Genomic DNA, 12,012 nt, shown 5'->3' with positions numbered 1-12,012 from the left:
CCTCGAGTTTTGGAAATTTAGTTCCTACTTGTAACATTTATGAAAAATAGGTACTACAGAGTGAGTGTGTTCTTTTCTTAATTAATTACTTCAGGCTTTTCTCATACCAATCATAGAAATTTATCATTCCACATTTTCCTGAAGAATGGTGATGATATTTCTGATCCTGAACTGTGTTTCCAACCATCAGACATCACTTGACTACCTATGTCCAGTGGTCTAAAGTAATTTAATATTTAACATCATATTAGAATTGATGGGGCAAACACTATTCTGTATAGCAAAAATGTAAAATAATAGTTTTACATCCCTCTTGCTTTTAGAAACTGTCATTAGTCATTATTCTTAAAATGCCAAGCACACTTTACCTTATTCTGAAAATATTGAAGTTTAAACAAAAGCTAGTCATGGAATTATTCAGAACAAAGAAAAGAACAACTGACCGTATTGAATATTAGCCTAAAAGGGGTAGATTTGTTTTTTAAGTAATCTCTACACCCAACATGGGGCTTGAAACTCACGACCCCAAGATCAAGAGTCACATGATTTACCGACTGATCCAGCCAGGCACCTAAAAGATTTTAGATAGATTTTAATCAAAATTCTATTAGATAATTTTCCCAGCTGTGATCTTGCATATTAAAAATTATGAAATATGTGAAAAGGACTGTAATGTCATATTGATTCATTAATAAAAAGTGCTTACTGAGTGCATAATTGGGCAAGGCCCTGTGCAGATAGATCCCAGAAGGTCATGAAGAACAGAACAATCTCAGGAGACCCATTTAAGAAAACACTGAAAACTTACAGAAAAGACCTCTATGATGGCTTCTGCGTTTTTCAGATTACTCAAAGAAGATGTTGGCAATGCAAGTTAAAATAGGTATTTTATTGAGAAACTTGCTTTGTCACTGAGAGTAAAAGTTACAAATATTTTCATTTAATAAAATTAGCGTATCCATAACCCTAAAAATATCCCTTAAAAGCCTTTGTTATCTGAAACCGCAGATCATTCTGGTCCAGGGTTTTCTCTTAGTGTTTCCTATGGAAAAAGATGCTGCTTATTCCCTTCATGCAAATAATAGAACAGGTGTAGTATGATTTGTTCACAAAACAAATTCTCCAGTTTGAGTTGCCTGCATGCATGTGAATTAATATCCGTATTGTTGTAACTGTAAAAGTCTCCTGGTATAACAATGAGGCTTTATGCTTACTCCTGAGCGCTCTGAGAGTTATAATGTGGTCAAAAAAAAAAAAAAAAAAAAAAAAAAAAAAAAAGTCTTGCAGCAAGACATTTCTGCTGAAAAAAAATCCCCATTCCCTAATCATAACGTAAAGTTGGTACAGGTTAATACTACACAATAAAGTGTAATTTACTTGTTAAATACACTAGGCTTCCATGCAGGTTTTTTAAAAAATTACATATTTGTTGCATTAAAAGAGCAATGATTTAAGTCTATAAATTATTTTCTAAATGGCTTTTACATGACACACTAAAAGTATGAGAAAAATAAATACTAGAAACATAGTTTAAATAAGGTAAACCAGCACTGACACCTAATAATTAAGTAGAGGTTCAAAGGTCATGTGAATAGATCTCTTTTTAATTTACTGAAGATAAAGCTTATCGGAGGGCAACACTGAATAACTTTCAAGTTTGTAGATTTTTTATACATGGACACTTTAAGAAGACTAAATTCTAGATGTAAAAGTAGGGTGTTAGGCTTAACATTTTTAAATCTTGGCTTGAACTATATAGCTTTTTCTCTTTAACTGCAGGGAAGAAGGGAATGGGGCTATCCTTCTGCACTGTGGTGCTTTCTGCAAACACCAGAATCGATACATGGCAACAGATTTGTTGATAAAATTTGAACAAATCTGCTGAAATTATTTGCAGTACAAATGTTAAAGATTATACTTCTGTGGATGGATTTTGGAGATAATATTTATGGTGGTTCTTATTCGCCTCCTAATGACACAGATTAGTACTTTGGATAGAAAAGCAGGAAAAGATGAACTTTAAAAAAAAAATATTGCTTCTAGTTTTTAAATGAGTACTATTTGTTAAGAAAACGGGGAAAATAGAATACGAAGGTCTTTTATCAGAATCACTAAAATTCTTTTTCAGGAGGTGCTATCAATAAGTGCAAAGTTGTCATAATTTAAGGTCCATTTCCTGCCAGCAATATACCTGCCAAATTTGGCAATTTAAAGCAATAATAAATTGGATGTTCGTCTTGAAATTATAGCAAACGGCTGTGGGGAGCAATGTTTTAAAATGTTGGCATAACTAGTTTATAGTAATTATCATATTTATTATCAGAACTTTACATTTTGATTTGGTTTTCTCTTTTTCCTGTCAGTTTCCTGTGTGTTTTACAAACACACGAAGTCACAGAATGTTAGCATGGGGTAGGAACACACCTCGTCAAATTTTACAGAAGAGGCAACTGAGGTTTGGAGAGGTTACGATTTGCCCAAGGTCAGACAGCTATTAAGAAACAGATCTGGGGCCAGAATATGGCCCAGGGTTGTCTCCTTCATAATTTAGGTCTTAGGGGATGGGGATGAATGCTCGATCTCTTTATATCTTTCCTGTGGGGGAGTGTTGGCATTAACAGCAGGAGGACTCTGTTCAGGACTCTTTTGAAGAAATCTGTAAAACAAGTACTCATCCCGAAATTCATACTCATTGGTTATGTGCTGGATGACTCCTCCTTGCACCAGTCTGTCTCCATATATCACAGCTTCCCCACGGTCGGAGGCAAGGCCGACTTCAATGAGCCAGTTCACCAGGTCACAGCCACAGAAGGTCCCAGTAGACGTCTTTGCACCACACCTGTATGTCAAAGGAATGATTCACCCATATGTTCTGTAAACCTGGTATCAGCACTGCATGATAGAGGACAAGCAAGGAAAAACAGGAGACAGGGAAACACAGCATGATAGTTAAAAGTGTGGCAGGAATGAAACTCTTCTGAATATAAAGGGTTTGTTAACTCATCCAACCCTAGAAAGACCCACCAGGGGAAAAAAAAAATGCCAACAATGCTTGTGAAAACAGAAACATGTTTAAAAAAAAAAAAAAAGAGAGAGACAATGTAAATGCATCTACAAAGAAGCATTCTTTTTTATAGTAGCTGGCCGGCTATAACCTGATCTATTCTGTAGACAGTTGAATATTACTTATTTTATGATATACTCTTAGGTATAATAAGTAATTGAATAGTCTTAGGTATAATAAGTAATTGAACATTAAATGATATGTTTTTATGAGCTCTTAAAAAGTGACTACTTTCACTAAACTACTCAAATCTCACTTCATTATTTTCTGTTTATCACACTGCCCACAAATAGTCTTTCTTCTTGCCTTCATCAGCAAGACAATCTTCCTGATATTTGTCAGGAATTTGGCGCATTAGGAAGGAAGGAAAGAATAAGTGTGATCTGTCTTGCCATAAATCTAAGGTCTTTAAAATGTGCTTTGATTATGAATCTATTTCTTGATTATTTAAAATTTGTCTTCCCAATGCAAATGTGGGGTGCCTCAGGTACGAATAAATAAACAAGAGGAAGAGAAGTGTGAAAGAAGCAATTAAATGAACTCTTAACATTTTCATACAAATATGCAATAGACAACATGAATCTGCCCACAAGCATCAGTCAAGCTGTAAAACCTAAAGTGCTTGACAACAGGAAACAGTGAATGAAAATCAAGACGAGATGAGAAGTAAGTGACAAAAATGTTAAAGCGTTTAACCACTAATGAATATAGGGTTTCACATAGAAATTAGAGAAGAGGCTAATATCCATGAAGGATCTTCTCAAGTACATAAGTCAAAATGTTTTAACATCAGTAGTTTGCTTACTAATAAGATATCTTAATTTATGCTTTACAACTACAAACATCACCTGGAATATTATGACCTCTGTCTGATCCTTCTCCCTGCTTGCTGGTTTTTAATTTATAGCCCAACACCTTATATCCCTGACACCAACTGGAGAATATTTGCTTCCTGATGACTGATCAGGCAGCTACAACCACAGCCCACGGAACTGCACAGGGTGGCAGAGAATGTGCCACCCTACAGGTCACAGGGCAGCACCACTACCAGCCAGCGCCCATTCGGCCACCTGGGCGCGAGGCAGCCTGCCAACTGCAAGCGCCGTGCTTCCCACCTACGCAATCACAGTGGGCCTGGCAGAGCTGACGTGGAGCACCCTTTCTTCAACTCATTTCATTTCATTTCATTTCATTTCATTTCATTTCATTTCACTTCACTTCATTTCATTATTATTTGTTGAAGTTTATTTATTTATTTTGAGGGAGAGAAAGAGAGCACAAGCAGGGGAGGGGCAGAAAGAGAGGGGAGAGAGAGGGAGAGAGAGAGAGAGAGAGAGAGAGAGAGAGAGAGAATCCCAAGCAGGCTCCATGCTGTCAGCACAGAGCCCAAGGCGGAGTTTGAACCCACAAACCGTGAGATCATGACGTGAGCTGAAACCAAGAGTCAGGTGCTTAACCGACTGAGCCACCCCACCCAGGAGCCCCCCTTTAATTTTAAGAAGCAACTGTAAATTGTTGAAACTGTCCATTAGTGGAACTTTGAAATAATTTTGTTTGGCTCTTTAGCTAACTTTTCTTCATAGTTTACCATTTCCAGAAACCGGGCTAGGACCCTCGTACAGATTTTGCTATCCGATTCAAAAACATGCCATCTAATTTTAAAGAAGAGGAAAATTAAGGTTTAGACAACTGAACTTGCCCAATGATGTCGCATAGCTAATAAGTAGCAGATTTAGGAGCTGACTTCTAGTATCAGTGCCCAGTGAGTCCCCTTTCCACTAACTGTCCCAGGCTACCTGTTTCTAAACAAATATAGTGGCATAGGATATGTGTACATATATCATCCTGAATGGCAATTTCAAATTGGCAGCTATAGACATAAAAGGACAGATTTCATTTCATTTTCCTGACAATGTCATTAATAATATGAAATAACATACCACTAGGAGATGGAGAATAGAAAGTCACTTCTAAATCCAGTGTATCTCCTGGTTTTGTGAGAGACACTAACGGCCAACATGAAGTGAATGTTAATATTTTACTACATTTTCGTTCATTCTAAATTAGTTTTCACATTTTATATGGAAATCAGAAGTTATATAACTTCTAAAAAGTGTAAGAATCTTACATATGCTGTTTTAAAACAATTTTTTTTAACATTTATTTATTTTTGAAAGAGAGAGACAGCATGAGTGGGGGGAGGGGAGGGGCAGAGAGAGAGGGAGACACAGAATCCGAAGCAGGATCCAGGCTCTGAGGCTGTCAGCACAGAGCCCGACGCGGGGCTCGAACTCACGGACCGTGAGATCATGACCTGAGCTGAAGTTGGATGCTTAACCGACTAAGCTACCCAGGCACCCCAGTATATGCTGTTTCTTTTTTTAAATTTTTTTAAAAAGCGTTTTTATTTATTTTTGAGAGAGTCACAGAGTGCAAGTGGGGGAGGGGCAGAGAGCGAGGGAGACACAAAATCTGAAGCAGGCTCCAGGCTCTGAGCTGTCAGCACAGAGCCTGACATGGGGCTGGATCATGACCTGAGCTGAAAGTCCGACGCCCAAACAACTGGGCACCCAGGTGCCCCAGTATATGCTGTTTCTTAAACTATAAACTGTTTTAACTTTTACATGTAATTGTGCTATTGAAAAAAAAAAATCAATCATATAGTTAATTACAACCATATTACTTAGCCTGTTACAAACCAAAATTAATCATCTAAAATATAATTATCTAGAATTTGTACTTGCCTTCTTTCCTTGACAATGTTTCGGATACACAGATCACGATGATAATGGATAAATTGTTGACAGGTCATTTTTATTTCCTCAGGAACAGGAGAACCCCTGTTGTCTGTTGTATCTTTATTATTCCATAGGAACTCAAGTCTAAAAACCAAAATTTAAGGAGGTCACTTTTAAGGAATGAAAAGCACTCAGAGAGAACCCCTTCCTGCTTATCACCCCATCGACACAGCTCTTCCAAAGTGGTCATCGACAACATCCACATGTTGTTAGTGTCTGAAGCAAAGACCGAACCCGCACTTGGTTTCCTGGTCCAAGCAGGTGGAGACTTGAACATTTTATAAGCCGTCCAAACATATTTGATCTATTTCAGTTTCTACCAAAAAAATGAAGTTCTTTCCTTACTCCACATTCTACTGTTTTAAGTGGCAAAAATAACTTACAGAGATCAAGTATTTTATTTAATCATTCTCCAATTTCAGTGCCAGAGAGACAAATACTGGGCTCTGGAATACAGCATCATTCTGTTTCTGGCAGCCCAGGCGATACGTGTGTTGACCATTTTAACTGATCAACATTATGAGCTGATAACTAAGTTCAATGGCTTTCCTATTACGCTTTTCCTCCTTCATGAAATGAAGCAACTATATCTTTTAAAAAAAATTTTTTTTAACGTTTATTTATTTTTGAGACAGAGAGAGACAGAGCGTGAACAGGGGAGGGTCAGAGAGAGGGAGACACAGAATCCGAAACAGGCTCCAGGCTCTGAGCTGTCAGCACAGAGCCCGACGTGGGGCTTGAACTCACGGACCGCAAGATCATGACCTGAGCCGAAGTCAGATGCTTAACCGACCAAGCCACCCAGGCGCCCCAGAAGCAACTATATCTTAATAATGTGATGATGTTAATGACGACAAAAAAGAAGTAGAAGAAAGAACAGTGACCACATACTGGGCACTTTTTAGGTAGTGGATAGGATAAATTCCATTAGCACTTCTAGTTTCTACTGATTTTGACTTTGAAAACAAATGAGAGTAACAAAGATGTGTGCCTCCCCCTTCCTTCCACTCCTGGGTTGCAGAATTCCCATTTCATTATTTCTTTTAAAGAAGTTACTAATCTGAATCCAAAGAAACTCTTCACCAAGCTAATAAAAACAATTTAGGAAGAAGGGACTTGAGTTTTCTATAAATTGTCAGTTTGATAGAAAGAGAAATCCTATTGTCAAAGGAGAATCTATATTGTCAAATACCGACCTTTGGGGATGCACAATCTACCACTTCCATTCCTAGATATATTTTTCACGTTTCACTTTACTTTATGTAGTTAATGGCATAGATAGAAGTCCTCATCCATCAGGGGACCTGGGTGGCTCAGTCGGTCGACTTCAGCTCAGGTCATGATCTCACAGTTTGTGGGTTCAAGCCCCGCATCAGGCTCTCTGCTGTCAGTGCAGGGCCCGCTTTGGATCTTCTGCCCCCCTCTCTCTGTCCCTCCCCCTGGTATTCTCTCTCTCTTTCCCTCAAAAATAAATAAACATGAAAAAAAAAGTTTTCACCCATGAATTCTCGTTGAAACGCAAATGACAATGTGGGAGTAACAAGAGTTTTTCTAAAGTTTTCTCTGCAATTATTAATTTTTTTTAAGTTTATTTTTCTTTATTTTGAGAAAGAGGGAGAGAACAGGTGCGAGCAGGTAGGGGGCAGAGAGAGAGAATCCCAAGCAGGCTCTGCACCAGCAGTGTAGAGCCTGATGCAGGGCTCAAGCCCATGAACCATGAGATCATGACCTGAGCTGAAACTAAGATTTGGAGGCTTTAACTAACTAAGCCACCCAGGTGCCCCTTCTCTGCAATTATTTACAACAAATGTGTGAATCAACACAATGTTTAGTTTAACCTTTCTGTGGTCTAGCAATTACTATAGGTTTAAAAATATCAGTATGTTAATAGAATGGCCTTGTCATTACTTTTACAGATATAGATTTCTTTCTAAAATTTTTTAATGTTTATTTTTGAGGGGAAGAGACAGAGCATGAGCAGAAGAGGGGCAGAGAGAGAGGGAGACACAGAATCCAAAGCAGGCTCCAGGCTCTGAGCTGTCAGCACAGAGCCCGATACAGGGCTCGAACCCACAAACCATGAGATCATGAACTGAGCCAAAGTCAGATGTTTACCCGGCTGAGCCACCCAGGTGTCCCCAGATGTAGATTTATTTCAAAACTAAATTTACCTTCTTTTGAAAGGTAGAATGATTAAATGTTTGTCCAATCCAAAGATGCCAAAGGAAATAAATCCCTATGGAAGAAGAAAGGTTACAGTCATGAGTTCAACAGTAGAATGTTAAGACTGAGGAATTATGGAAGCCACCATATATTTAGTGCTGGGGGAAGCTAACCTAGAGTGATTAGAGCAGTATTTTCAATGGACCACACAAGGCAGGTCCTCTAAAGTTCAGTGTCTGGAGGCAGGTATGATACTTGGCTGCCTCTTCTTAGTCATGTGCCCTACTAGTTAGGTTGGATCATTGACTTAACCCAGGGCTGAGCTGCCACATCTGTATTCTAGCTCACTGAAGAAAAACGAAAACATTTAAGAGCTTCACGTCTTCGTTTTCCCTTTTGAAAAAAGAAAATAAGTGATCTCCGTCGTGCTTCAGTGTTTATATTTCCGTTAACACTTCAGAAAGTAGAGAATTATATAGTGTCTGATTACAGTGAAGTCACTGAACAAACTTTATGTGACATGAAATTGGCTAGGTGCTTAGGGAAAGGGTTTGAGGGATTTGGGGGTGATGAGGAAAACTGGCACCAGAAAGTGGCCACAGGTAAGGACGATTGGAATTGCCTGGGGAGACAGAAGGTTGGCAACTGCCATTTGCCAGGCACAGTGGGTTAAGGATCTCAGTGCGGGTTGGTGGGAGGTAGGGTGGACAATGCGATATACTGCAAGAAGGATGTACCTTGCTTCACCCCCAAACTATAAACAGCCAAAAAGGAATGACCTTACTATAACACCTATATGGGAGGGGGTGGGAGTGTTTGTATAACTCTCTCTCTCTCTCTCTCTCTCTCTCTCTCTCTCTCTCTCTCTCTCTCCTTTGAAACACTTGGGCCATTAGCTATGGGGGCATCATCTCAAATGCAACATTCCTGGCGTTAGCTTCTTCATTTGTGAAGCTTTCTCAGTTCCAGTCCTGGGGTGACAGCCTGGAGTGGGCTTCTTGAAATCAAAAGGCTGAGTGAGACTACGAGCTCTGAACCTAGGATTTTATAGTTCTTGGGTACAAAAATCAGATCTCAGATTCACAAAGTGAGGTGGGCATCATGTAGCCTGGGATACTCAAGCCAGTCTGTAATAAACTGATTAGGTCACTTATCTATCTAGACGTAGTCTTTTTGCCCCCACCATCATGGCAAAACAAACTGGAAGTATTTCAAGAAATTAATGTTAGGGTAAAATGTGCAGGAATGTCTACTAATAAATGTTAACTGACTCAGGTAGTCGATTATTTCAGGTTTAATAGGCAAAACCAGTGATTTCAAAGAGTTATTTTTTTCAACCTGATACTTAATCTGTGGGACTAATATTCTTTCTTTATTAAAAAGTAAGAGATTGAAAACAGAATCACACTTTGAAATTTTCACATAAAAATATTTTCCCAATATGTAAAATGTCGTTTATTCTTCAATATCCATTTTAATAGTGACATAAAGACAACAGCACCTATCATATTAGTTCTTCATGGAATTTTAGTTCCTAATTTTTAAAACCGGGAATGATAATGTCACTTGGTTGGTGTTCCTGTGACGTCTAAGTAAGAGGACTAATGTAAAATCCTTAATAATGGTTGGCATTTAGACTGTCAAGGAATGGTAACTACGATCCCTGGCCCAAATGTATTTATCCATCACATGATTTTCTAACAAAGATTTAAGCACCTATCCTTCGAGAAACATCAACAAGTAAATGAAATGATGTTCATCAATTTAAGTGACTCGACTAAGGGACTCAGAGAAGGGAAGTCTTTTTCCCAAAGTGACTTATTAAGACCATAACAAAGTTTCAAAAGAAGTTGGGACATCTTGTCCCTGCTTAACTGATCACTCTTCATTTTAAAACCAAAGCAAAAAACGATTTGGTGTTTGTGACTGAAACACTCAATGTGCATTCTGATGACGAGAACCAACATGGAGATCGGATGCAGCTGTCAGCTGTCACGCATGCCGGCAGCTGGCGAACCAACTAAACCCTTTTGATTTAAAAGAAAACAACATCCGCACCACTACCCCCCAAACAACCCATCCAGGAAAACAAAAAAGCCCTCAAAGTTCTCAGTACATAAATACCTGGCCAAAGTTAAACACAGCACAGAAAAACTGTAGCTCAACATATAGCCTTCCAGGTTCTTGGTTGAAGAGCCACCATAAACAACTGGAAAGATTCTGTAAAGGAAGGTGAAAATAGTATTTTAAAATGAAGCTAGCTAATCATTTCTTTCTATCCAGAACACAGTACAATAACTTATCTGCTTAATAATTGGGGGGGGCGGGGAGACTAAAAGGAAAAACACCGAGAGAATATAGAGGCTTTGTCTTTTGAACAAGAGGTTTCAACCTCTCCTCCTGACAGATGTCACTCAAACAGCATCTAATTTGATCAGATCCGAAGCAAGAAGACATGCGCCATAATACGGAAGCTTACATAATATATCAGGACTGCCAACCAGCCTAAGACAGGACTGATTTTAAAATTAGTTCTACACAATGAAAACAATCACATCACTAAGCAGCAGTTCTTGGCAGCATTTCTTACTGTTTGATTTTTGTTCTTTTTTTTCAATAATTTTTTTAATGTTTGTTTATTTTTGAGAGAGAGAGATAGAGAGACCGAGGGAAAGTAGAGGAGGGGCAGACAGAGAGGGAGACACAATCCAAAGCAGGCTCCAGGCTCTGAGCTGTCAGCATGGAACCCGATGCAGGGCTTGAACCCATGAACCATGAGATCGTGATCTGGGCCGAAGTCGGATGCCCAACCAGCTGACCCACCCCGGTGCCCCTTTTTGATTTTTGTTCTTAAACAGCAGTTAAAATGGTGCCGGCTGACAGCATTCTATGTAATGAACATCCCAATGTAAAAAGGTTTCTTCATTGGTTATATATATGGTCCATCTCCCATCTAGGGAGGACCCAGGCAAGTTACATTTGAACCATCTTAAAGAATTATATAATAAATGATAATTCACACAAGAGGACATAAAACTGATTTTCAAATCCCTTAGTAATCAAAGAAATGCATTTAGAAAATAAAGGGCTATATTTCACTTATAAAGTTATCAAACTTTAAAATTCATAACATTCAGGGGCGCTTGGGTGGCTCAGTTGGTACAGGCCCGATTCTTGATTTCAGCTTAGGTCATGATCTCACGGTTCGTGGGTTTAAGCTCTCTGTCTCCTTCTTTCTTTGCCCCTTCCTCTCTCTCTCTCTCTCTCTCTCTCTCTCTCTCTCTCTCTCTGTCTCAAAGAAATAAACATTAAAAAAAATAAAATTCATAACATTCAGTGCTGGTGGGAGTCCTTTTACAAATCTATACTACTCCTTCCGAACACAATTTTGTAGAATGCATCCAGAGGCACAGAAATCGTTATACTCTTTGATCCAGGTTTCCCAAGTCTGAGAATCTATCATAATGAAATATTGCATGGAGATGTTTATTTGAGCATTTGGAAAAACTAGGAATAATCATCCATAAGGAAGTGGTTGGGTAAATTACAATGTATCTCCTCTACTGTTTACTGAGGAGCCATTTAAAGTAACAGTTACGAACAACTACGTAGCAAGAAGAAAATGACTGACACAAGTGACAAAGCAGAGTATAAATCTCTAGGTACAGTTTAGAACCACGAAAAATGTATGAAAAAAGAGAAGGCAGTGATTGTGCAAATATCTATGGCATGAAGTGGTTATGTTCTTTTCATAATTAAAAATTCTTTCTAAAAGTTTATCTTCTGGGAGGCCACGTAGGCTTTTAGTCACTGAGTGGCCCTGCACACAGCGTGGAGATACCCGGTTTTACCAAATTCTAGGTTCAGAGCATACAATGAGGAAATGACTCTAAGCAACATAGGCTGTTGGGCCATTTAGGTGACAGGGTGCTGTGAATCCTTCTTGCCCCCTTCCCCACCAAACTGCTCAAGATGGGGATTCAGATT

At 38.8% G+C, this 12,012-nt stretch overlaps 1 protein-coding gene across 2 annotated transcripts in view; it reads right to left on the bottom strand.

Moving 5' to 3' along the window:
- Positions 1-868: 868 nt before the first annotated feature.
- GPR155 (G protein-coupled receptor 155) overlaps positions 869-12,012 on the bottom strand; it is a 47,957-nt gene continuing 36,813 nt past the window's right edge. Inside the window, exons 13-16 of one of the 2 annotated variants that reach the window (XM_019459980.2) lie at positions 10,150-10,245; positions 8,034-8,098; positions 5,809-5,946; positions 869-2,839 (exon numbers count right to left, since the gene is read on the bottom strand). In XM_019459980.2, coding sequence (XP_019315525.2) covers positions 2,548-2,839; positions 5,809-5,946; positions 8,034-8,098; positions 10,150-10,245 — 591 coding nt within the window. In that variant the 3' untranslated portion in view covers positions 869-2,547. Of the gene's footprint in view, positions 2,893-5,808; positions 5,947-8,033; positions 8,099-10,149; positions 10,246-12,012 lie in introns of both variants that reach the window. The other variant, XM_019459992.2, reaches the window with a different exon arrangement.

The sequence above is a fragment of the Panthera pardus genome, unplaced genomic scaffold, assembly GCF_024362965.1.
Source record: "Panthera pardus isolate Hobbes unplaced genomic scaffold, ASM2436296v1 HiC_scaffold_10, whole genome shotgun sequence".
NCBI classification, from domain to species: Eukaryota; Metazoa; Chordata; class Mammalia; order Carnivora; family Felidae; genus Panthera; species Panthera pardus.
Note: the sequence above shows the minus strand (reverse complement) of the source record. Positions and strands in the feature narration are given on the sequence as shown.